The sequence below is a fragment of the Dermochelys coriacea genome, chromosome 8, assembly GCF_009764565.3.
Source record: "Dermochelys coriacea isolate rDerCor1 chromosome 8, rDerCor1.pri.v4, whole genome shotgun sequence".
In the NCBI taxonomy this organism is placed as follows: Eukaryota; Metazoa; Chordata; order Testudines; family Dermochelyidae; genus Dermochelys; species Dermochelys coriacea.
The window spans coordinates 54,725,451-54,750,056 of NC_050075.1; the positions used below are offsets into that span (position 1 = coordinate 54,725,451).

The following is a 24,606-nucleotide window of genomic DNA, read 5'->3' on the forward strand; positions in this document are numbered from 1 at the left end:
TGGCAGCATTTACATCTCGGGAGTTACAGCGCAGAAAACTGCTTTACTATGCCGAAAGTTGCCAGTGTAGACGGGGCCTAAATTCTCGGCTTCCCTGTGCCTCATTAATTTGATTTATTTTTCCTTCCACTGAACCAGTCCAGGCCTGTTTGAGTTGACTGACCAGTGTTCCAGATATCCATTGTCAGTTCTGAAGATGTTACTGATTAGGATGTTGGGGTTTTTTAACATTTGTTTTCAGGAAGATGATTTACATATATGGCTTTTTCTAGGTCTCGCTGCTGAAGCTGTTATGAAACTAGGGTGCTCAATAGACTAGAGGCAGGTTCGTTGATGGAGTAGCGTCAGCCTGGGATTCAGTGAACATGGAAAGTCATTTCCTTTCTCCACCATGCAACAGAAAGCAGCCTTTCTGTGCTAAAGGTTAAGGTCCACTAGCTGGATGCATTCAGTATCTGACTGCACTGTTCCAGTCTTACGGATATCAGTCTCTCATGTCTTTGTTCATGTCCACCCAGATCCGGCTCCTGAGGGAATTCCTGCAGAAGTGGGTTGTGTTTTCAGGTTGTTGGCGGCAGATCAAAGGAAGGAGGAAAGTGTTTTGGCTGCTATCCAGAATGTAAACAGAAAGGTAGAGACACATTCTGTTGTGGACTGGCATAAAATATTTGTAGGGGATCAGGAGTGTAGCACTTTCTGATTGAAATTAATGTGAGGTGTGATTGATTCTGGAAGGGTTTTTTTGTTTTTGTTTTCGTTATACACTGGGTTCCCAAACTGGAGGGAGTCGTCGCATAACCTTTGTATTTTGAAGAAATCCAAATAGATTGGGGCCTGAATCTTCGGCATGAAGTGTGTCTCTTTCTCTCTAAATCAGTAAAGGTGTCTGGTTCTATATGAAGTACACCCTCCTCAAATGAGCTTTCTCCCACTAGAAGGATTTAGCAAAAGCATTGGCGTTAGCTACCAGGAAGACATATTGGGGAATCGAGGAAGAGTAAAGAGAAGGAAACTGATTTTCCAAAGTACAGTGTGGTAAGGGTAAGTGGATCGATAATAGAGGAGGAGAACATTAGTCTATACTTATCTCATAAAGGCATCTGCTCACAATTGAGCACTTGTAGCAAGAGTGACAGCTGGTGGAATGTTTTCATGATGTAAATTATCCATCCGTTCTGTAAAGCCAGAGTACAAGGAGGCCTTTTGTGTGTAAGGATGAATTCCTAACTCTGAGGACAAGGGAAGGAGTTTCTTTTAAAGATCTAATGGCATCCACTTGCATTTTCCATTGCATGTTTATAGTTTTCAGCATGTCGCATTTCCTGATATCACTGCTGCTATTCTAGGGGCCAGCCAAAGTTTTTCCCCTCATCATCTTTAACGGCTGATAACCATTATCAATCCATCAAATGGTGGTAGAGGTTCACTACTACATACTACTACACTGTTCGACAGTAATACTGGTTTGGGATTCTGTTTGCACAAACATCCTCTCAGCAGTGCCCTATTCAAACACCTCCCATTCCAAATATAATTAATATATCTCCCATATCTTTGAAGATCCCTCAATTTTGCGCTTGTAGATAAGACTTCTCTCTCTCTCTAATGATGATTCAAGAAGTTCAAAGCTCTGTTTCATGGTAGTCAGTGTCATCATATGCCTGCTGTTAGAGGAAGGAATTCATTTTTATGAAATAAACACAGCCTTCCTTTTATCCAGCTCTAATCTTCTTTGCTGTATTCATGTGCCCAAAGAGAGGAATCTCTCCCCTCCTCCTGCCCCCCCTCCCCCGTGGAGATTTGAAATAAGCTATTTCTTTTAAGTTTTTTTGGCGGAATTTTAAAACTGTTATTGAGCTCTTAAATTGTTTAGAGGCATTAGGTATACCTTGTTTAGCCCAGGTCCTGCAACCATCATGTTTGAAGTAGTGTAGTTCAGATTCCATAGGGCAGCTTTAAGACTCTGTGTACCCTCAGGGAAAAAGGGATGTTGTTTTGAAGAGAGGGATGTGTTTTAAGAGGAATTAAAGGAGGTGCTGTTGGAACTTAGGGACATGTCTGTGAATCCTTGTAGGAGATGACAATGGGAATGAGCCAAACAGAACCAAAGTTCTTTTTATGCAAGTTCTTAGATGGCACCCATCACTATGGTACCTGTCTTCAGCTGCTTAAGCATAAGAATTAGGAGGGTTTTAGTTCAGAGTTGCAAGACTAGATGTATGAGAGTTTCTGTGGGCAAGTCTACGCTACAAAATTAAGTTGACTTAAGCTGTGTTGACGTACAGCCATCACAGTAATTAAATCAGTTTTGCATGTCCACACTAGCTCTTTCTGTCGGCAGTGTGCATCCTTACCAAGAGCGTGTACACCAATTTAACTGTCAGTGTGGGGCATTGTGAGGTGCTGACTGCCACCATTTGGGGCTGACAGCTGGAACAGTCTGATGTAAGTAACGCAGCAAGTACCCTGACACTGTGTCAAACTAGCTACATCAACCTAAGCGCTACACCTCTCATGGAGGTAGAGTTAAGTCTGTGTAGTGGGTGACTTACATCGAGGGGAGCAACATTGTAGTGTGGTCAGTCTAACTCTGTGTGTGTTTGTTCTTTGAATATAGATATTTTTATTCATCTTGGGCCTAAATTTTCAAAAATGACCAGTGTTTATAGGTTCGTTTGACAACTTGAAGGGATCTCATTTTTAGAAGATGAGTGTTCAGCACCTTCTGAAATCTAGGCCTATTTAAGATGTTTCCTGTTGCATTCTCCATAGTGGTGCACTCATAATCATTAGCCAGCCAGCCCACCACCACCACACATGACCTCACGCTTCAATAAACTACTTTAATGAATAGCTGGAATTCTTCCTGAAGAGTATATGCTTGCACCCCCAAACAGAAATCAACTACTCCTTCCCTAGTCTAGTATTATCAAAGGTACCTGGCATAGGCCAGGTTCAGACGTATATGTGTTTCTAGGAACAGGAGAACAATAGTTTCTTCTTACGTTGAAGTTAAAGCTTCCTTCTACCTCTCTACATTATTGCTGAAAGTTCTCAGTATAGTAATAGTGTGATGTGAGTTAGTTGCTACAAAGAGGACTTCACTAGAGCATTAGATAGTGTTAGAATGCAGCCTTGAGGAGTCATGTTAAACACAGCTTTGCAGTCAGTGTAAAGAGGAAGAAGTTGTCTTAACATCACATCAGCTGGTCTTCAGTAAACTCTGTAGTTCCAGCAAGGTTTCCCCAGGACTGGTTTACACATTGTTAAACACAACCCCTCAGTGTACATTGACTCCAGAGTCCTGTTTAACAACATGTTAATTAACGTGACTGCTCAAGTGTGTGTTACAACATGATCTAAAAAAGAAAAGCAGTACTTGTGGCACCTTAGAGACTAACAAATTTATTAGAGCATAAGCTTTCGTGAGCTACAGCTCACTTCATGGTGAAGACAAGCAGTGTTACACTGTTCTTGTGGAATAAATGGTTTCTTTTCACCTGGTCTCTTCAGTGTGTAGAATAATGGATATGTTCTTTATATTCCCTTTGAATAATGGGTGGAACTGGGAAATGTAAGATATTGCCTCTGAGCCCAGTGGATAAACATACAAAGCATCTTAGCACCTACTGGGCGGTTGTTTGCATACTTCATAACTAGGTATTTACATTGTCTAGTTCAGTGCTTCTCAAACTATCTGATTTGGCGGACCAGCAATTTTTTTCCAATGTGCCAGGGACCAGTACCATATTTGTGCCATTTTATTATCGTATTCGCATAGGCACGTAGCACATCAGATCAGAAAAACTAACATTCTTCACTGTATTAATTGGAATGGGAGTGTGCATACCAAGTGTAGCATACTTGTGGAGATGTTCCCATTTAGATGAAGACTGACTGAAAGACTAAGCATCTGTGCGGATAATATAAAATGACTTATTCGTTTACGATCCAAGAAAATATTATTTGAATATTTGTAGTAATATTAATTTATATCTGAAACAATATAATGAATATAATAAAAGTTGGCAGACATTTTTATTTTGTTTATTTTGTAAACAAATACAGTATTACAATACAAATAAAAATATTAAAAAATCAAACCATCCAAGTCTCCTAACAAAGATATTATTTAAAAAATTATATAAAGTAATAAAAAAAAATTATAATGAATAAAGTAAAGGTTAAAAAAATTTAAAAAGTAAGATTGAAAGGAACAGGTAACATTAAATTGAAGACTTAATAATTTTGAGAATATGTCATAATACTAAAATATCAAATTGTTAAGCTATTTTATTAACACAATAATAGGCATGTTAAAACCTTAACCTTTACTAATGTGAAAGGTAAGCCTGCTTCTTCTTTGTCAGCTTATCCAGTCATGGTTCAATTGAGGACAGTGCCACGTGCAATGGAGAATGAATATCCATACTATTCCTGTACTTTGTCTTAATGACACTTACGGTTGAGAAGCCAGTCTCGCAAAGTTGAAGGAAATGGGAGAAGAGTTTTCAGAGCAATTTCATTAAGCTCAGGATATTCTGCTTTCACTTTTATCCAAAAGGAAGCAAGTGGTGACGTAGTTTCAAAACTCATTTTCAATCCTTCATCAGCAGCCAGCTCCAACAATTTATCCTCCATAGTGACAGTTAAGTCATCTTTCAATGTAATAAACGGATTTCGGATCCATCCAGTCCCTTTCTGTGGATCTCCTGCTGGAAAGTAAAACTCAAAACGTTCTGCCAAATTCGTCAAATGTTCACTGATGATATGTCGTAGAGATGTAATATTAAGGTCTTCACCTGCATCGGCGATGATTGTCGCTAATTTGTGAAACATGTCATAACAATCTCTTGACACTTGACTCTTCCATGCTTCTAACTTTCATTTCTGTCCGTCGATCTTGTCTGCCATTGTAAGACACGAAGCCATCCTTCCCTGCATGCAGGTGTTGAGATCATTAAAGATGGCAAAGATATCGGCCAAATAAGCCAGTCTGGCTATCCAATCCACATCTCGGAACAATTGTGACCAATTTGGTTTTTTGTCCTGAAGAAACTTGGCAAGCTTGTTTCAGAGCTCAAATACTCTTGACAGGACTTTCCCCCTCGATAACCAACGTACATCGGCATGCAATAGGAGCTGTTTATGATCAGCTCCCATATCATCACATAATTCAGTGAATAGTCTCGAATTTAAAGCATTTGCCTTTACCTGGTTCACAATTTTGATGACCTCACTGAGCACACTGTTTAGTTCTTTTGACACTTTTTTTTGTTGCAAGACTTTCTCGGTGAAGGAAGCTGTGCGTCGATTTGCATTCAGGTGCAAGTGCCTTAATCTGGGTAACCACTCTAGAATGCCGTCCTGTCATTGCGGCAGCACCATCAGAACATATGCCTACACAAAACTTGAAATCCAACCCACATTTGTTAACAAAGTAGTCGCTTATAGTCTTGAACACTTCAGAACTAGTTGTTTTTGTTGGTAGTAAAGCAGAAAACAAAAACTCTTCCTTCAAATCACCCTCATGTTCAAAGCACGCACACATCATCAGAATTGCCATCTTAGCAATATCTGTACATTCATCAAGCTGCAAAGAAAAGTACGTTGCTAATTTAATCTGTCCTATGAGCTGATCTTCCACACAGTGAACCAGATCGTGAATTCGTCGAGTATAGTGTCATTTAAAAGTTGTACCTGAGCCACTTTCTTTGCTGCCGGCTCGCCCAGCATTTCCATGCAGACATCTTTAATACAGCCTATTGCTAGCGTTTCACTGATTGTGTATGGCTTTTTAGCCTTAGCAACGCGAAGCACTACTTTATAAGAAGATCACAAAGCACAAGTATTTATGTGTGACGTTTCAAAGATCTGTTTCTGATGGCCTTTTAAATCAACATGCTTTCTTTCAAAGAACTCTTTTGGCTTTGAACTAATTTCATTACGTTTTGTATTTAAATGCCTCTTGAGCTTTTACGGCTTCATTGTCGTTAGCCAACACATCGCCACAAATAACTCACTGCGGTTTTGGCACTCCTCCATCATTCGTGGCTACAAAACCGAACTGAATGTATGAGGAGTCATATTTCCGAGTAAATCTAGTACGGATTCTTTTTGTTGACAAGACTTCGGTTTCATTTACATTGTCGTCATCTGATTCAGAATTACTTGTGTGTTCAGCAACTGGATGTCTTTGCTTGATTAAATATGTCGATTGGGCCTCACTTCGCCATCTGTAAATTAGGCATAAAAATAATGAATATAAATTCCATTACCTCGGATATATGCTTCATTTATGATGATAGGATGAAAGCTGAATAAATGCAGTGGGAATGGTTTTATTGAGAAATATGTGCGGGAGAACATTGATTAATAGGGTAAGTAATGTTAGAATAAGATAATATACATTTTAAAATTAAATTGCAAACAGGATAATAATTGGAAAGTTAAGATGGTTTGAACATGTGGAAAGAATGAATAATGAACATCAAAAATAAGATTTACCTGTCTGAAAGATATGGAGTGAGAAAGCAAGGAATTTCAAGAACTTCCTGGCAGAATCACATAGATTTGATTCTAGAAGAGGGTAAGGCTATAAGTAAGAACAATGAGAGCGTGTATGAAACGATATATGGATATGGAGGAAGCGAGGACGGTCTATTTGGCTATAGGTATACGGGTGCTCAATCGTCTCTCTCTACCCCGTAAGGGATACGGCGGGATAGGATAGAAAAGAATGATTAAATTTTATAATATTCTTAATACTTACATTCTCAGATCAGTGGGTTTGGATGGGGTCCCAAATGACAAATGCACAGAGATCTGTATGACGCTCTTTATTCAACTTCTCGATGGTAACTGCTGGTGGGGCGGGGTCTTTAAATGCGAAGGAGTGGGGTAAGCGCGCGCTCGCGCGTCTCATGCAAAACATGCTATAGCACTATACTATATATAGTGCTATTATATATTATAGCACTATAATAATCAATATTATAATATATGTGCTTCTGGAACCATATTATTTAATATTGTCGACTTTATTGACTGATAATTATTCTTGGTGGAATTCCGGTGTGATTTTTAAACTATTTATTTATTTATTTCCTGGAAATTCGCAGCGGACCGACAGCTGATGGCTTTGCAATTGTTAGGAAACAGCATGAGTGAAGGGAGGAAGGAATCTGCTTGTAGTAAGAGAGGGAGAAAAAGAGAACCTGGTGGTACACTGCAGGCTCTTCCAAATGGCAGATTTGTTTTACTTTGGGAAATCCCTGCATGCTTCTTTTGGGGAACATGGGCTGTGAGCTAAGCTCACTAGAGCATTTTATTCTTCATGATTTTCAGCTCAACACAAAATTCCACTCTCCTTCATTCTGAGTTTTCTTTTCAAATATCTCCTCCTTCTTTCTTCTCTGCTGCCCCCAGAATAATCTTTTTGATGAAGGCTGAATACAGCTTTTACTCAGTGTAAGGGAAATGTAATAGTACAAGAAAACTTGGCTTCCTTTGTCCCTGTGATGTCCTAGATGTATCCAAGTCAAAGCTGTGTGGCATTCTCAACATTTTGGCTGAGGTTTTTAGTTTCATTGGATAGGTCTCATTTTGTGTGTTTTTGCTCATTTTATTTCACTTCATTCCTGGAGTAACTGCTCTAGGTTTCCTTGCCTCGCTAATTTTGTGAGAGTTCCACATGTCGGTCCCATTAGGCTCTTCCTGCAGCTGAGTGAGATGAGGTTTATTTTCAGGTTTGCAGCTTCAGCTTGGAAAGGATAGGAATTAGGGCTGCCAAGCTATTAAAAAAATTAATTGCGATTAATTGCATGATTAAAAAATTAATTGTGATTGTTAAACAATAATAGAATACCATTTATTTTAATATTTTTGGATGTCTTCTATACTTTCAAATACACCTCTACCCCAATATAACTCGGTCCTCAGGAGCCAAAAAATCTTACCACGTTACAGGTGAAACTGCGTTATATCGAACTTGCTTTGGCCCCCCTGCTCCTTGACCCCTGACCACCCCCTCCAGAGGACCCCCCGTCCCTAATCACCCCCAGGACCCACTCTCTACCCAACCCACCTGTCCCCTGACTGCCCCTATCCACACCCCTGCCCCCTGACAGGCACTCACCAGCAGCAGTGGGAAGCATAGCAATGTGGCCCCAGCCCTCTCCACTCCACCAGCTCCCAGCTGCGGCGCTCCGTTTCCCGCTGCCGGAGAGTGCGTGGAGGTTGGGGAAAGGACACCCCCTGCACCCATCCCGCTCTGCTTTCCTTGCCCCGGCCCCAGCCGTGTCGGGGAAAGATCCTGCACTCACTGGCAGCAAGAAACGGAGCGCTTGGCTGGGAGCTGGCGGAGTGGAGCGGGCTGGGGCCGGCCTGCTCCTCTTCCACCGCGGCCAGTAAGTGTGGGGGGTGGGATCCCAAGCCCCCTCCCCCGAGCAACACAGCCAGGGCGAGGGAAGCGGAGCGGGCTGGTCCCAGCTCCCCGCTAATCACCCGGGCCACTCTGGGCCTGCAGGGCCCCCAAAAGTGCCCCCCCCCGCAGCTCCTGCCTCCCAGACTCTGGGGGGGTGAGGGGAAGAGGTCCTGCCCTGACCGCCCCCGAGACCCTCTGCCCGTTATCTAACCCCTTGGCCCCGGCCCGGCACCCTTAACACACTGCTCTGAGCAGCGTGTCTGAGCCAGACATGCTGATGCGCTGATCTGCCGGAGCGAGGAGCCCCGCCCCCCAGATCACTGCTTTACTGTTGCGTTTATATTGGGTCACGTTATATCGGGGTAGAGGTGTATATTGATTTCAATTACAACACAAAATATACAGTCAGTGCTCACTATATATTTATTTTTATTACAGATATTTGCACTGTAAAAAAACAAAAGAAATAGTATATTTCAATTCACCTAATACAGGTACTGTAGTGCAATTCTTTTTAATGAAAGTTGAACTTACAAATGTAGAATTATGAGAAAAAATAACTGCATTAAAAATAAAACCATGTAAAACTTTAGAACCTACAAGTCCACTCAGTCCTACTTCAGCCAATCGTTCAGACAAACAAGGTTGGTTACAATTTGCAGGAGATAATGCTGCCCACATCTTATTTACAATGTTACCTGAAAGTGAGAAGAGGCGTTCGCATGGCACTGTTGTAGCCAGCATCGCAAGATATTTACATGCCAGATGCGCTTAAGATTCATAGGTCCCTTCTTGCTTCAACCACCCTTCCAAAATACATGCGTCCATCCTGATGACAGGTTCTGCTTGATAATGATCCAAAATAGAGCGGACCGATGCGTGTTCATTTTCATCATCTGAGTCAGATGCCACCAGCAGAAAGTTGATTTTTTTTTTGTTTGTTTGTTTTGTTTCGAGTTCTGTAGTTTCCACATCGGAGTGTTGCTCTTCTAAGACATCTGAAAGCATTCTCCACAGCTTGTCACTCTCGGATTTTGGAAGGCACTTGAGATTCTTAAACCTTGGGTCAAGTGCTGTATCTGTCCTTAAAAATCTCACATCGGTACCTTCTTTCCATTTTTTCAAATCTGCTGTGAAAGTGTTCTTAAAACAAACGTGCTGGGTCATCATCCGAGACTGCTATAACATGAGATATATGGCAGAATGTGGGTAAAACAGAACAGGAGATGTACAGTTCTCCCCTAAGGAGTTCAGTCTCAAATTTAATTAACACATTATTTTTTTAACGAGCATCATCAGCATGGAAGCATGTCCTCTGGAATGGTGGCCGAAGCATGAAGGGGCATATGAACGTTTAGCATATCTGGCATGTAAATACCTTGCAATGCCGGCTACAAAAGTGCCATACAAACGCCTGTTCTCACTTTCAGGTGACGTTGTAAATAAGAAGCAGTCAGCAGTATCTCCCATAAATGTAAACAAAGTTGTTTGTCTTAGCAATTGGCTGAACAAGAAGTAGGACTGAGTAGACTTGTAGGCACTAAAGTTTTACATTGTTTGGTTTTTGAGTGCAGTTATATAACAAAAAAAAAATCTAGGTTTGTAAGTTATACTTTCCCTATAAGAGATTGCACTACAGTACTTTTATGAGGTGAATTGAAAAATACTATTTCTTTTATAACTTTTACAGTGCAAATATTTGTAATAAAAAATGATAAAGTGAGCCCTATACACTTTGTATTCTGTGTTGTAATAGAAATCAATATATTTGAAAATGTAGAAATACATCCAAAGATATTTAATAAATTTCAATTGGTATTCTATTCTAACAGTGTGATGAATCACGGTTAATTTTTTTGAGTTAATCGCATGAGTTAACTGCGATTAATCGACAGCCCTAATAGGAATGCATCTTGGCGTTGTTGCCTTTTGATCCGTTGAAGGATTTCAGGAGTCTTTGACCTACTGGCCGGATTCGCATCCTCAGTTGTTGGAACCTTGTAAAAGTGATTATCAAGAAACAGAGGGGTAGCAAGGTTAGTCTGTATCCACAGAAACAATGAGGGAGTCCTCATTGTTGTCAAGAAACAATCCAAAGAAAAAAAATCTCAAATGACTGCTGAAGTTATTTGCTTGGAAACACTCTTTTTGTAACGAGCACTATTTTTGGAATTGATGGGTTGAATTTGAGAAACTGTCAGCAGAAGTGGAAAACCTGAGAGAGACAGACTACTTGTATGCTTAAGCAACTCTCTTCTTTTCTCCACCCAATACCACACCTTTCCTCAGCTTCACATCCAGGCATTGTGATGTTCCTTTAAGTTGAATATCAGCAGGATTCCAAATATGCTCTGTGTAAGAGGTTAATAAGTTACACGGTGCAGTTATAACATTATTAATTATTACACTATTGCTAGATTGCACAGGTCCTGGCAGCAGTTTTGTATAGAACTTCCATTCAAGTTAATAGAAAATAGGAGTGATAGACACCCAGCCTGCCTCTGCCTCTTTCTGGAACTTAGCACTGAAGAGGGAATAAATCAGGTCAATTTAATCAGGATCTGATTATCAACACCTTACAGAGTCTAGCCTTTACAAGCACAGTTTAAATTTTTGACATCAAGTGTAAAAAGGACAGAGTTTAAGTGATACATTGGTGGCCTTTGGTGAATCAGTAGCAGAGCAGGAATTAGAAGTCAGGTGTTAATTTGCCTTTCATTCATTTCCTAATGCACTGGGTCACGGTTTATTTAGATTGTAAACTCCATGGGGGTAAAAATTATTGTTTTTGTTGCATGTGTGCAGCGTCTAGTATGATGGAGTCTCAGTCCCTGACTGGGTCCTCTAGTTGCTACCACAATTAAATACCATTTTGTATAATTGAATACTGGAGGTTCGCTTTGGCTTTAAATAAAGCTTGTATTCCTGTAAGATTATACACAGAAAGCAGTATGGAGCCGCTTATTTCTTAGCTATATATATATAATATAAATAATAATGAAACTTCATCTTCAGAAGTACCTAATAGAGAAAACAATGAGACTGCAGTCAGACCCAGGCTGGGGGAGCCCCCCGTATGTTGGCCTGGCTACTTTTTATAGAGCTTCATTGGTGCAATTCAGTAAACTGGTAGTTTGGTTGTGCTCATGTTTTAGAGTATGCATGATTACTTAGATGATCAATGTATTTTAAGACCATAATTTGACTTTCCTTAAAATATAAACATACATGAAAAGTTCTACTGATGCTGAATTACTTTTTTCTTTAAAATTCACTATTTTAGCGCTTACTTTAAAAGGCAGCATATTGATGTGAGAGGCAACAGATGATCAAATATTTTGAGCTTCCCTGCTGGTTCTGTTGCCCACGGGTAACTACTACTGTGTGTACTCTTGTCAGTATTGATGCTGATAAAAAGCCTTAATTTAGGCACTTTGCCTTAGAAACTGGAGTCTCCAAATTCTCTGGGTAGTGGTGTTTCTGCCTCTCTTCAGTCAGCAGCAGTGGACCCACTGGGTAATGTGAGATGAGAACTGCATTTATGAAATGCCTAGTCTCACTCAGACTTTCAGAAGCAAAAAACGTTTCTGGAGTCACTAGCAGCCTAAAGAGTTAAGGTTTATCTGTGTGAGAAAGTTGCACTGGCTTAACTTGTGGGAGGATATAAAAACCAAAAACAAAACACTTAAATTAAATTGATAAAAAAGGCTGGGAGGACAAACTCATTTCCATTTCAACCAGGTTTATTTCAATTCAGTTGAACTCAATAGCTTTATGCTAAACAAAAATAAGTGTAGCTTAAACAGACATAAACCACTCTTAAACTGGTACAGTGCCCTGTGTGGCCACTGAGTTTTATGTCTGCACTACAGCTGCTATAGCCGTAGCTGTAGCACCGTAGTGTAGATGCTTCCTACATTGACAGAAAGGGTTTTCCTGTGGCTGTAGTTAATCATCTCTCTGGGAGGTGGTCACTAGGTTGACAGAATTGTTTCATCAACCTCGCTGTGTCTACACTGAAAGTTAGGTTAACCAACACGACATTCAAAGCACAAATTTTTTCACGGAGTGACATAGCTAGGTCCCTGTCGCTCTAACTTTTTAAGCGTAGACCAGGCCTTATTTTGATTGATTTAAAAAAATCTCTAAAGTTAAATCAGTGCAACTGTGTATGGAGATAAGGCTTTGGATGTCAGTTAAAACCATTCCAGAGTTTCCATTGAAAAGAAGTGACCAGTGGTTGTCTCACATGCTGCTTTGTTGAACAATATTTTTCAAGAGATATCAGAGAGGGCATCGATGGCAAAAGGTTGTTGTATGTGGAGGGCATAGACTGAGCATCCAAGAGTATTTGTGGCCAAAATAAAACAAATAGTGTCTATCTAAGGCCCTTTATGCTTTAGTATGTGTGTAGTTTTAATTTTTCTATATGGTAGCTGTCTGTCTGCAGTTAATCCAAAACCCAGCATATAGTTAGCTCCAGGATTTGTTGATTGGGTGCGCACAGTCTCACTAATCTGTCCACTGAGGTGGAACAATAACAGCTGTTGTGCAGCTGTACACCTCATCCTGGGAACTTTTCTCATAGCCAACTATGCCTGTGAGGAAGGTGATTGAAGCATTTTAATAGGCCCTTCCCACTATTGCTTTAACTGTTTAGAACATTGAAGAATAACCTTCCATTACTCCGCTACTACCCATTCTCTTTTGTGTGCAAGTTCACAGTGTTGATGTCCCCATTGACATTGGCAGGGCAAGTAAGCCCATATTGCAGCCGGTTCTCTAGTGGCTGAGTAGTAGAGAAAATATGCTTTCAGCTGTGGACAGGCCACTGATATACTCCATTTTTCCCCTACTTGTAATCCAGGCTGAGGAAAGGCAGCCAATGTACACTATCTTAATCCTTCAAAAATGCATACAATAACTATTGTCCTCTAAAGCTACACTGTAGAGTGGTGGAAGATGCCTTGCAAGGCTTGGCTGAAATTTCTTAGAATTGCGTTAACAGAAGTACTTATGTTGCTGAACAGCCCAGCACCCACTGCATTTCCAGTGCAGAAAGAATTTCTCACCCCTACCCCCCAGAGATGTGAAGCAGTTAAAAATGTTTCTTCATGTAGGAGGTTTCAGCAGAATTCCTTGACTTGGCACCGGGTGAACGAAGGCTGGATTCTTATTGTTCTGTTCTGCCACCTCCACACCCTGTAGCTCTTAATGCAAGCAGTATTTCTCCATTTTGAGTATTCCATTAAGCAAAACATCTGCGCTTCATCTTTGATACAGGGCAGGAATGCCATAGACCAAAGCAAAGAATGTAGCAGAACGTTGAGAAGTTAAATATTTTCTTGGGAGTGTAAATCCCCTGGGTGGTTCATGTGTGCTCTATGGGGGTGGATGTTCCAGTCACTGGAAAGAATCCATTAGGGAGGATTATTTGCTGATTGCCACAAACCTGTTGGGAGATAAGTATGGGGTGGGAAGGTCATTTTACATTCACTGTCATGGGGGGAGGAAGCATCTTTCATTTGTAAATCCCTAAATTATTCTTGATTTTTTTGAAAAGTCTTTTCAGAGACTCTAAGCTTACTGGCCAGGAACTTCCCTCTTGTTTTGTCCTTCCCAGGGGAAAAGCTGAATGAATACAAGCCCTATGATCCAAATTCTAAAGTAAAGGCTGTCATGGAATAGTGAAAGAGGACTCCATGATAGCAATAAGCGTCCTGGTTACTCCTGATTTTTTTAACTGCATAGCAAGTGTGGTGGGGTCTTTGGTATGTGCCAGACTGTTCTCCCCTGTAACTATGCTTGTGTACACTGCACTCTTAGGTTAATACTGTATTATTCCCAGTGTTGCATTTGATTGTGTATTCAAAGAAAATAGTATCAGATCAAACACTAAAAGAGTGAGGAGTGATTAACTAGGACGTAATTCTTAAATATGCGAGACTCATAAACACACTGTGACAGAGTTTCTATATCAGAGGTGGGCAAACTACAGCCCGTGGGACCATCCTGCCCAGCCTTTGAGCTCTCGGTCAGGGAGGCTGTCCCCCCATCCCTGCTGTCCCCCCTTCCTCGCAGCCTCAGCTCGCTGCGCTGCCAGCGCTCTGGCCCGCCGCTCCTGCCGGGGAGTGCAGTGGTGTGGCTGCGAGCTCCTGCCGCTCTGAGCAGCATAGTAAGGGGGTGGGAGGTTGGATAAGGGGCAGGGGGGGAGTCAAGGGACAGGGAGCAGGGGGCTGTTGGATGGGAAGTGGGATCCTGGGTTGTGGTTAGGGGCAGGGGTCCCAGGAGTGGGCAGTCATGGGTCAAGGAGCAGGGGGGGTTGGATGAGTTGGGAGATCTGAGGGGGGCAGTCAGGGGGAGGGAAGTGGGAGGGAGCCGATAGGGGATGGGGGCCAGGCTGTTTGGGGAGGAACAACCTTCCCTACCCGGCCCTCCATACAGTTTCACAAGCCCGATGTGACCCTTGGGCCAAGAAGTTTACCCACTCCTGTTCTACATCTTACATACAATAGGCCTAAGTTGTTCACATGACACACAGGCAGACACTGTACAGTGAATCTATGGCTTTTTGAATCTGCATCATAGTTCTGCGCATGTTCTAAGGCAGCTGATCTGCAGGACACTGGCATCCTCTTGTGCTGTAAGGACACTTGCCCATACTGATGTGAAAGTACCCCCAGAATACACTAAACTCTTAACTATTTCAGTTGCAGAGGAATCAGTAAGTCCTGTCTCCTACTTACCTGTACTATAGACAATTGTGTCACTAGACTCTGATGCCTCACTGTGAAGTGGCTCACCATACAGAGAGTTCCATACTGGGCTGGGACAGCATAGCTTTTGGAAAACTCTATAGATAACGCACTTCTGCAACAACATCCCATTAATACTCAGATTAACTCTCATCTCTTTATAAGTGAGACTTTTCTGTAGGCATGAGTTGCTGTGTTATCTTTCAACACTGCATCACCACCATCTTAGGGAACAGATGAAGGTATTTTTAAAAAATTCCTCTTATTCCTTGCAAGATTTGAAAGTCTTGAAGGAATGAAGCACTAATGCACTGCTATGTAACTGTCTGATTTATGTGGCCTGTGCTGTACAGGAGCATACTTCTGGGAACAACGTTGAAAGTATTGACACCCTCTTTTCTAAGTAAAAATATATTTCCCCTTTCCCCAAAGCTCCTGAGTTGTAAGAGTTAATAGATTTCACAGAGATGGGTTTTGTGAACCAATTGCTCTCTTTGGACTAAGGAGGATTTGTCAGTGATGAGTTTGGGATTCATAACAAGAAAACATTCTTGTTCTTATGATCTACAAAACTAAGATATAGTTAATCTTGAGAAATTAGATTGTTTTGCAGATTTTGTTGCAGTTCTTCAAACCCCCTGAAAACAAATGTGAATGTTGCTCAGCCTCGGTAACTAACAGTGTATGTCTGTGTAGAGGTTGCATGAGTTTTAAGGTACAATGGAATATAGAAATTACACAAATGTTCAGAAGTGCAACACAAAGCTGTCAAACAAATGGAACTGATGTCCATCACAGAACTGCTTTGGTGACACTTGAACGTGCCTTTTTGTGTGTTCTGCCAGTTGGAGCTCAGAGGTCAGATTTTCACCTGGGCTTTGTCGTACATTTTATAATGCGTTACTTGTTGTGAACTATTCCGACTTGTTGTGAACTATTCCGACAAGGTTGATTTGTTTTGTCTGCAGGAAAGGCCTTTGACATCACATATGTGCGCCTGAAGTTTCACACCAGCCGGCCTGAGAGCTTTGCCATCTACAAACGTACCAGGGAAGATGGGCCGTGGGTGCCTTACCAGTACTACAGTGGCTCCTGTGAGAACACGTATCAGAAATTAAACCGAGGCTTTATCCGGACTGGGGAGGATGAACAGCAGGCACTCTGCACGGATGAGTTCAGTGACATCTCGCCACTCACAGGTGGCAATGTGGCTTTCTCAACACTGGAGGGGCGTCCCAGTGCCTACAATTTTGACAACAGTGCTGTGTTACAGGTATGCGGGTAGGAATTGCATAAGAGGCAGGGAAGCCCTTTATTATCATGCACTATGGTAACCTATTAGAAACTAAATCCATATCTCTGATATACTGGTAGGCTTAGCAAATGGGTACAGCGGACCGTCCAGCATTTCAGAGATATTGGAGGAAAATAGATTGATATTAGAAACTGAATACTTCCCTCATCTATATGTATATTCTGATAATACTTCAAAAAAAAATGCTGTTTTTCTCCCTCTGCCTCTCCCACCCAGATGTGTGTTGCTGTGCCTTTTTGTCTGGAGGTTTGGCTGCAAATTTAGTATACACTAGATTTGTTTTCCATTCTTGCTGGGCTGTTTTGCAAGAGAACTGCTGTTCATTAGATTTGTGCAGTTTTGCAAGTGCACACACTTGCATCTTGTTCTTTCTTTGCTGAAGATATTTCCAACTACTTCTTAGCACAGAGCAGTAAAGGCATGAGAGGACTGGAGAAAGCACATAAAGTTAGTAAAGGAGCTTGGAAAATGTATTTGAATGGGGTTTGCAAGAAAAAACATTCAAACCTAGAGGGAATGGCAAAAGTTTTAGGGCAGGCTCTCAGGAGATGAGGAGAGAAAACATTGGGTGGGCTTCATGAGTGACTTCTGGCACCAACCCTATTTTTATGTGAATGCTAGTGCTAATGACGAGAACACTATAGTGCATTTGAGCTTTGCATTGGTGGTTTGATTCTCATTTTGGTGGGGGTTTTATCTCCGTTAGGAATGGGTGACGGCTACTGACATCCGAGTGACCCTCAATCGTCTGAACACCTTTGGAGATGAAGTTTTCAATGATCCGAAAGTTCTCAAGTCCTATTATTATGCAATTTCTGATTTTGCTGTGGGTGGCAGGTGAGTAAATCATTACTAATAAAAAGCTATGCTCAGTAGTGTCATAGTGCTTTAATCATTAGGCTGCTTTAAGGACATTAATTAAACTTAGTCACCTTGAGGTATGCTGAAGCAGAAGCACAGTAAAATGTGTTTTATGAAGCCTGTAATTACTCCTAACCAAAACTCTATCTAAGTGCTTGAAAGAGCTTTTCGACTTACATCAAACGTAAATCGCTATAACATGGGAACTTTATCCTCTTAGAAATCCACACAGCACTCCCTCCTAGATCTTAGACTTTGTCTGTATTACCATTGCTGTTTGTAAACTGTAAGTAGACAAAATTGAAACTAAATAGATTTAATGTTAATATTAAAAATGAACTCGCATGATGTAATACTTGTGGTGTTGGCCATTTTCATATTTAATTGACTTAAAAGCCTCCATTTTTTATATGCCACAGAATTTCACATCTGCCATAGAAACCAGAGTAATCCTTGCCACAAAACTTAAGTCAAGTTTTCCACAAAAGTTCTTCCATATTTAAGGAAAGTGAAGAGAGTCTTCAGTCTCTGGGATATCGGCCTCTGTGTATGACCTGGACCTGGGGAGCTTAAGACGCATTATGTCTGAAGTCAATACATTCGTTTCTCCTGTTCTGCAGGTGCAAGTGCAATGGCCATGCAAGTGAGTGTGTGAAGAATGACTTCGGGAAGCTGTCGTGTAACTGCAAACACAACACTTTTGGGGAAGACTGCGAGAAGTGCCTTCCCTTCTACAATGACCGGCCATGGAGAAGAGCAACAGCAGAGAGTGCCAATGAATGTTTGTGTAAGTGGCTTAGTATAAGAAAAATCTTTCTCTCTGTGGTATATTCCACCACCTCTACCATCAGGCAGGTGGCAGCCAAGCACAAAAAGTCTTTTTAATATTTAGTTTCTCCCTTTCCCTTCCTCCTGGCAAGTTCCAATTTCTTCTTTACTCTGTCAAATTCTGTCCACACTAGAGTCCACATTTTAAACAGTGTTCAAACACTTTTATACCTGTGTGTGTTTGCATGGCAGCTCCATGTAGTTACAGTGCATGATAGGTGGGATTTTCAAAAGCATGTAAGTGACTTGGGAGCATAAGTGTCTCATTGACTTTCCCTGGAGCTGTCATGGATCCATGGGGTCTGGTCTATGCCAAAGCCTGTAACCAGTCCCTTGGGAGTGACTTTTTTTAGTGTGCCGAACTCCAAGAGTTCATGCAGTTCCATAGGGGCACATCCATGGCCTCCAAGACTGGACCTTCGGGCACCCACCTTCGATCCCTGTCTCTTCATGGCTCCTTGCAGTGAACTCAGGCAAACCAGATTCCTGTGAGAGGCTTGTGCTGTACCCCTTCAGGACGCAATGCTCTCAGTGAGTATTTGCAGTGACACCAGGCAGCCTCTGCAAAACAGAGTAGGATTTATTAGTCACCTGGCATAGAGAATCTGAAGGTCCTTAGGTCAGCAAAGAGAGGCAAAGGTTAAGCCATAGTCCATCCTGGCCAAGCCAGTGCAAAAAGTCCATCATGCTGCTGTGGACTCCCATTTCTGGCTCTGGCTCTTTGTCAGTTCAAGGTGAGAGCTGCTGAGTCCCGCTCTTAACCCTGCATTCTGACACCTCTTGGTCCATTTTTCTCGAGCTGGAGCCCTGCTCTTCTTCCCTGCCAAGAGGTGGGAGAAAACCTCCTTCCTCAGGGTTGTTGGTCGCTAGGTCTCAGTGTCTTGGCCATTGGGGTTTCCCATTGTCTTTTTCCAAATTCTGTATTGATATAGGTTAGTTTCAGCAGGCCCAGCCAGTTCCTTAATGACACATTCATTCCACTCCAGACAGTGACATGACACAAGCAACCATGTCTCCTGTTCTGCCCCAAGAGTAGATTTAACCCCTTTTTCACCCACTGTGTAGCAAAACAAAGTGTGGGGGAAACTGAGGCATGCATCAGCATTATAAAAATATTACAGAAAATTCTCCCTTCATCACTGGAACTTGTGCTTGTAAGTCACTTAGACACTTTTGAAAGTCTTGCCTGTTACATTTGGAAACTACTCAGTCTGCACATAATGGATAGCTTCAATTAAACATTTGAATGATGTGGAAGTTTGTAGCAAAGCCCTGTCACAGTGAAATCCCAAATTTCCAGAGAGAAAGGACCAGATTCACAGGGTCTCCCTCTTGTTTTGAGACAAAGCTAAAACTTAATAGACATCTCATTTGGTTATCAAGAATGTAATGGAAATGTAATGTAGGACCCAAGGGCCTTTTGTGACAGAACCCATTAATGCAGGTGTGGTGTTACCATTTATTATTTATATTATGGCACCAGATTGGGTGCCCAGTAGGGATTTGGGTATCATCGTGTTAGGTGCTATGCAAACAAGTTAGGTCTCTGCCTCAGTCTAGTATAAAATATAGTAAAAGCAATTGGCTGAGCACACCTAGAGTAGAACTGACCCAGCAACTTGTTTAAAGAGGTTGGGACTTTGTTTTAGGGATGCATTTGAGTCCTAGCCATGGGGAGTCTCTTTTCTGAAAAAATGGATAGTTTTCAGTCCTGCATGGCATCCTAGTTCAGCATAAGTTATTTTACACTAACAAAGATTTTTGTGCCATTCTTCCTCAGGAGGACCCAAAGAAATATGCCCAAGTGTCTCATGGTTCTTAATGAACACAATAATGACGTAGCTCTGAACTCCTTTAACGTGAAGCAGAAGATTGCTTAGCTTCTGGAAATAGGGTGCAGAATGGTATCTGAAGGCTGAGTCTTGTGCTTATCAGTAGAAATACTTCACAGAATTGCTAGAAACTCCCATCTGAACTCCACCAGTATCTCTGACAGATCCCTAACAAAGGGGTTTTTTATAGTAGAACACCTACTGGAGAATAGAATCGCTTCATATAGTAGTTGCACACCACAAAATTATATGGACATGGTGCTTAGAGAGCCCCAGAGGAAAGAGAAATGGGTTTGTTTCTGGTGTGCAGTATACTGCAGGTACTAATGAATGCAGTGGCCTTTTTTGAAGAGTTCAGTTAATATTCAGTGACCTCTTCCCTTTGCAGTCAGTTCTTGATCTCCAGAATATACTCAGACTTCATCCCAGTCCAGGCTATTGCAAAGGTGCAGTGGTTCTAATGTCAGGTTTCAGAGTAGCAGCCATGTTAGTCTGTATTCGCAAAAAGAAAAGGAGTACTTGTGGCACCTTAGAGACTAACAAATTTATTAGAGCATAAGCTTTCGTGAGCTACAGCATCCGATGAAGTGAGCTGTAGCTCACGAAAGCTTATGCTCTAATAAATTTGTTAGTCTCTAAGGTGCCACAAGTACTCCTTTTCTTTTTGGTTCTAATGTATCTCTCTTAAAAGCAAGCCAGTTTATTTGTGTGGTCTTCTGTTAGGAGCTATTGCTCCTCGTAGTTTACTTACGGGGGTGGAGGGTGGAAGACTTTCAGACAGGAACCTTCTTCCTGTCTGACCATGTATGAGTATTAAAAGGTCCCAGCTGTTGATATCAGTCCTGTGACTTCAGTTGACAGCCCAATGAAACCAATGTCTTGTCTACCTCGCTCTCTAGAGGTAGAAATCTCTCTGCATGAGAGGGAGAAGAAATTTTTCTCACAGGCCTTTCTGGAAGGCTTGTGTCACTGTTATCTTCTCTAACTGTTTTGCATGCCTGAAACAGCATTACTGTGTGGGAAGGCAGTAGGAAGGGTGGAACACTGTAGCCCAGCTGGCAAGGGAGTAGCATGGAACTCTAGTATTCCTTCCGACATACGTAGAAAGCAGTGTTTTTTCAACAGAGTATTTGTTAAGTCTAGCTTCTTCCACTTAGCAGAGAGAAGGAAACCAAATACTTCTGGCCCGTGCTGCTGTTTTCATTGATTGGAATGGCAAGAGCAGAGTTGTTTAGATTCCATCTGTCTTAGCTGGTTAAGTCTGTGTGTACCAGCAGTACCTACATCCCTATCACACACTAACACAACCTCTTTGACATCTGCTTTTCTTTCACCCCAGACTAATTTCTAATTCATTTTGTTTTTGTTGCATTGCACTCTGATATAATAATCGTGTACATCTTCTCCCAGACAAATCACTTTTCAGCTGACTTTCTACATCTTGTTTCTGGGGCAGGTCTAAAATTGTAGGTGAGAGTAGGATACCTTCTTATGGAAATGAACTGATTTAACCTTGTGCCTTTTCCCACAGCCTGTAACTGCAATGGGCGGTCACGGGAGTGTTACTTTGATGCTGAACTGTACCGCTCCACGGGCCATGGTGGTCACTGCATTGGCTGCTTGGATAACACTGATGGTGCCAATTGTGAAAGGTGCCGGGAGAACTTCTACCGCCTTGGAAGTGATGAAGGATGTCTACCGTGTAACTGTAACGCTGTTGGTAAGTCAGGATGCAGAATCTTCCCTCCTGTAAACTTAAAAAAAAAGTTTGCACAAGTTATAGTATTTCAACTTAAAATTGTTAAGTAACCTGCTCCTTGCTTCAAGGAAAATGCACAGCATCCAAGAACATAGACTTTAAGCAGATACTGTGCATATGCAATAGTTCCTTTTCAAATGCATTCTAGAAGGGCTTTTTTTGTGTATTATAACATGCTACAGTGATGGGCAAGGCCCTGGACACACCCAGTTGGTGGAACTTTGGAGCTGTTGCAGTCCCGCAGAATTTTTTCAAATCATCTAGGTATCCAAAAGCAACCGTTTGAATATCTTGTTTTATTAAAGGGTGAATGAAGTAAGACATTGGTGGTGGTGTATCTAAGCACCATAGAATGTGAACCAATCAAACTTTTTAAAAAACTTTTTTTAAAGGAAAGTCAAAATACTCCGCTGGATTCTTCTGTTTTTTAAAAGAAATTCTTTGTCATAAGAACAAATCTAATAGTCAAGCAAATTACCTGACCTGTATAGGGATCAGTCCCACAAGTAATAAGAGGAACGGGGAAAACAAAAAGGTAGTGGAAGCTAAGGTAAGAACTGATAATCCAAAATAGACCAGCTGAAATAAATTAGGTCTGGCACAGTCGTCCCCCTCCCCCCATGCTGCCTTGAGAGCATGTTGCAAGCACTATCTCCCTATGAACTCCAGAAGGGAAGTTCCACATTCAAAAAACTTTTGACCAAAAAAGGCATGCCCATGCCCTTTTCTTCCCTGCCTTCACCCCCAAACTCTCCCTGGGCCTTATGTTAAGATCAAGTCAGGCCAACTGTAAATGCCAAGTAGGGACATGGGAAGAGAGGTGATTGCTCAGGTACGTAGTGGCAAATTACAAACGTCTTTATAACTTAATACTAAGCCCTTGACTTGTAGCACAGGTTATGCTGACATCCAGTGTTTATTAAAAGTGTGGGGAGTTGATTTAGGATGATATTTTTATCTACATAATGTTTTTATAAACACAGGATCACACAGGAAGTTTGAACTTTGACTGTATATGAGAGAAATTTTTGAGTCCTTCACTCTTAATGATTCTGTCTGGTTTAATCCTGTTATAATTGTTTCACTTACTGTTACACACAGCCTTTTAGTGCAGCCTGAAGTGGAAGGCAGAAACCATTCCTTTTTATACCTAAAAGTTATCTTGCATATTTGTTCACTTATTAGCCCTTAGAACACTGACGTTTTCCAGACTGCTAGCCAAACAAATGCCTGGGAGAAACCATTCTGTCTTCAAAGAGTTAAAGAAGCTGAGTAAACTGGGTCTTCAGGACCAAACTCAGGGAGCATGTTTATGTCGCTTTCGCAAGGGGGAAAAAAAGGTCAAAATTTTCATTCAGATGCAGTTTTATAAAATTCGGCTTAAGACTATTCATTGCTACAAACGTGAGGCTTGCTTTGGAGTCTGTTAGAGGCAGAGGTGAAAGTAAGCCGGTACGCCCCAGTACAGTGTACTAGCAAGAGCTGGTGCACCATACTGGGGCAGCCCAGCTTCCCCAGGGGGCAATTTAAAGGGCCTGGGGTGCTCTCAGCAGTGGCTGGAGCCCCAGGCCCTTTAAATTGCCTCCAGAACCCTGCTGCTGGAGCCCTGGGGTAGCGGCTCCAGGGCTCCAGGGGCTTTTTAAAGGGCGGGGGTGGTAGAAGCAGGGGGGCCCTGGGCCCTTTAAACAGCCCCCAGAGCTCTAGGGTGGGGGGCTCTGGGGGCTATTTAAAGGTCCAGGGCTCCAGCTGTCTCTGCCGCCCTGGTCCTTTAAATAGGCACTGGAGCCCTGCCGCTTCCCCAGGGCTCTGGGGGCTATTTAAAGGGCCCGCGGCTCCCCTGCTTCTCCCTGGGGAAGCGGTGGGGCTCCAGCGGCTATTTAAAGGGCCGGAGCAGTAGAAGAGGGGAGCCCTGGGCCCTTTAAATAGCCCCCAGAGCCCTGGGCTGCTGCTGCTACCCAGGTGGTGGTGGGGGGCACTTGCAGGGTGGGCTGGGGCTGGCTCTGGCTCTGCCCCCTCAACCCCGCCCCTTCTGCCCTAGGCCCCGCCCTTTCTGGGGGCCAGAGCTGGCCACAGCATACCGGTAAGTCACTCGACTTACTTTCACCCCTGGTTAGAGGTCATGTGTTCCTCTACCAAACCTCCTCAATGCTATTTGGATTAGCATTCAAAGTCTATCAGTGTGATGTATAGTGGTTTCTTAGCATTTAAATTCTTCCAGTATGAGTATGGCATGTGAGCTATGTGAGGCCAAGTGCTCCTTCTCAGTGCTCTTGTCATCTGGCCTCCTGATAGGGAGGAGAAGAAGTTTGAGCTGTTCCAGCACTGTGTGCTTTAGAAGCTCACTCCTGACCACAGACAGCAAAAGAGAAGGCTGACCTGGCCAAGAACAGTCCATGCTCAGGAGCCTATCTTGCAATACAGGAAAGTTGGGGAGAGCCCATTTTGGCTGAACAAGGGAAACCTACATGTAGACAATCTACCCCCAAGCATGGGCTAGGAGAGGGGGCCTTTTGGGTATTATCTGTGTGAGAGCTAGCAGTACTTGTAGACTTGGTGGGGCTTGAGAAGGCAGAGAAGTGGGAGTAGCAAAGAAGAAAATCTGTGTGTGAGGGGAACTGATCGGGGGTAAAGGGGGAAATGAAGATGATTGGGGTGCAGAGAAGAGACTTGGGAAAAGGAGGGTGGGGAAAAGAAGACTGCGAGTGCTGTACTGAGGGAAGAATAATGAGACGGCATGGGATAAATTGGAGATGCAGAGATAACAGTGAGAATGGAAGAGACAGAAGGGAGAAAACCCAATGGAAAGGAGCAAAAATGGTACAAGGAGAAAA

General features: G+C 42.3%; 1 protein-coding gene across 1 annotated transcript in view; it reads left to right on the forward strand.

Moving 5' to 3' along the window:
• The window catches only part of LAMC1 (laminin subunit gamma 1), a 142,743-nt gene that overhangs the window by 92,044 nt on the left and 26,093 nt on the right, over window positions 1-24,606 (forward strand). Inside the window, exons 2-5 of the mRNA XM_038412683.2 lie at window positions 16,149-16,453; window positions 17,202-17,332; window positions 17,977-18,143; window positions 21,548-21,736. Of these exons, the coding sequence (XP_038268611.2) occupies window positions 16,149-16,453; window positions 17,202-17,332; window positions 17,977-18,143; window positions 21,548-21,736 (792 nt within the window). The remainder of the gene's footprint in view (window positions 1-16,148; window positions 16,454-17,201; window positions 17,333-17,976; window positions 18,144-21,547; window positions 21,737-24,606) is intronic.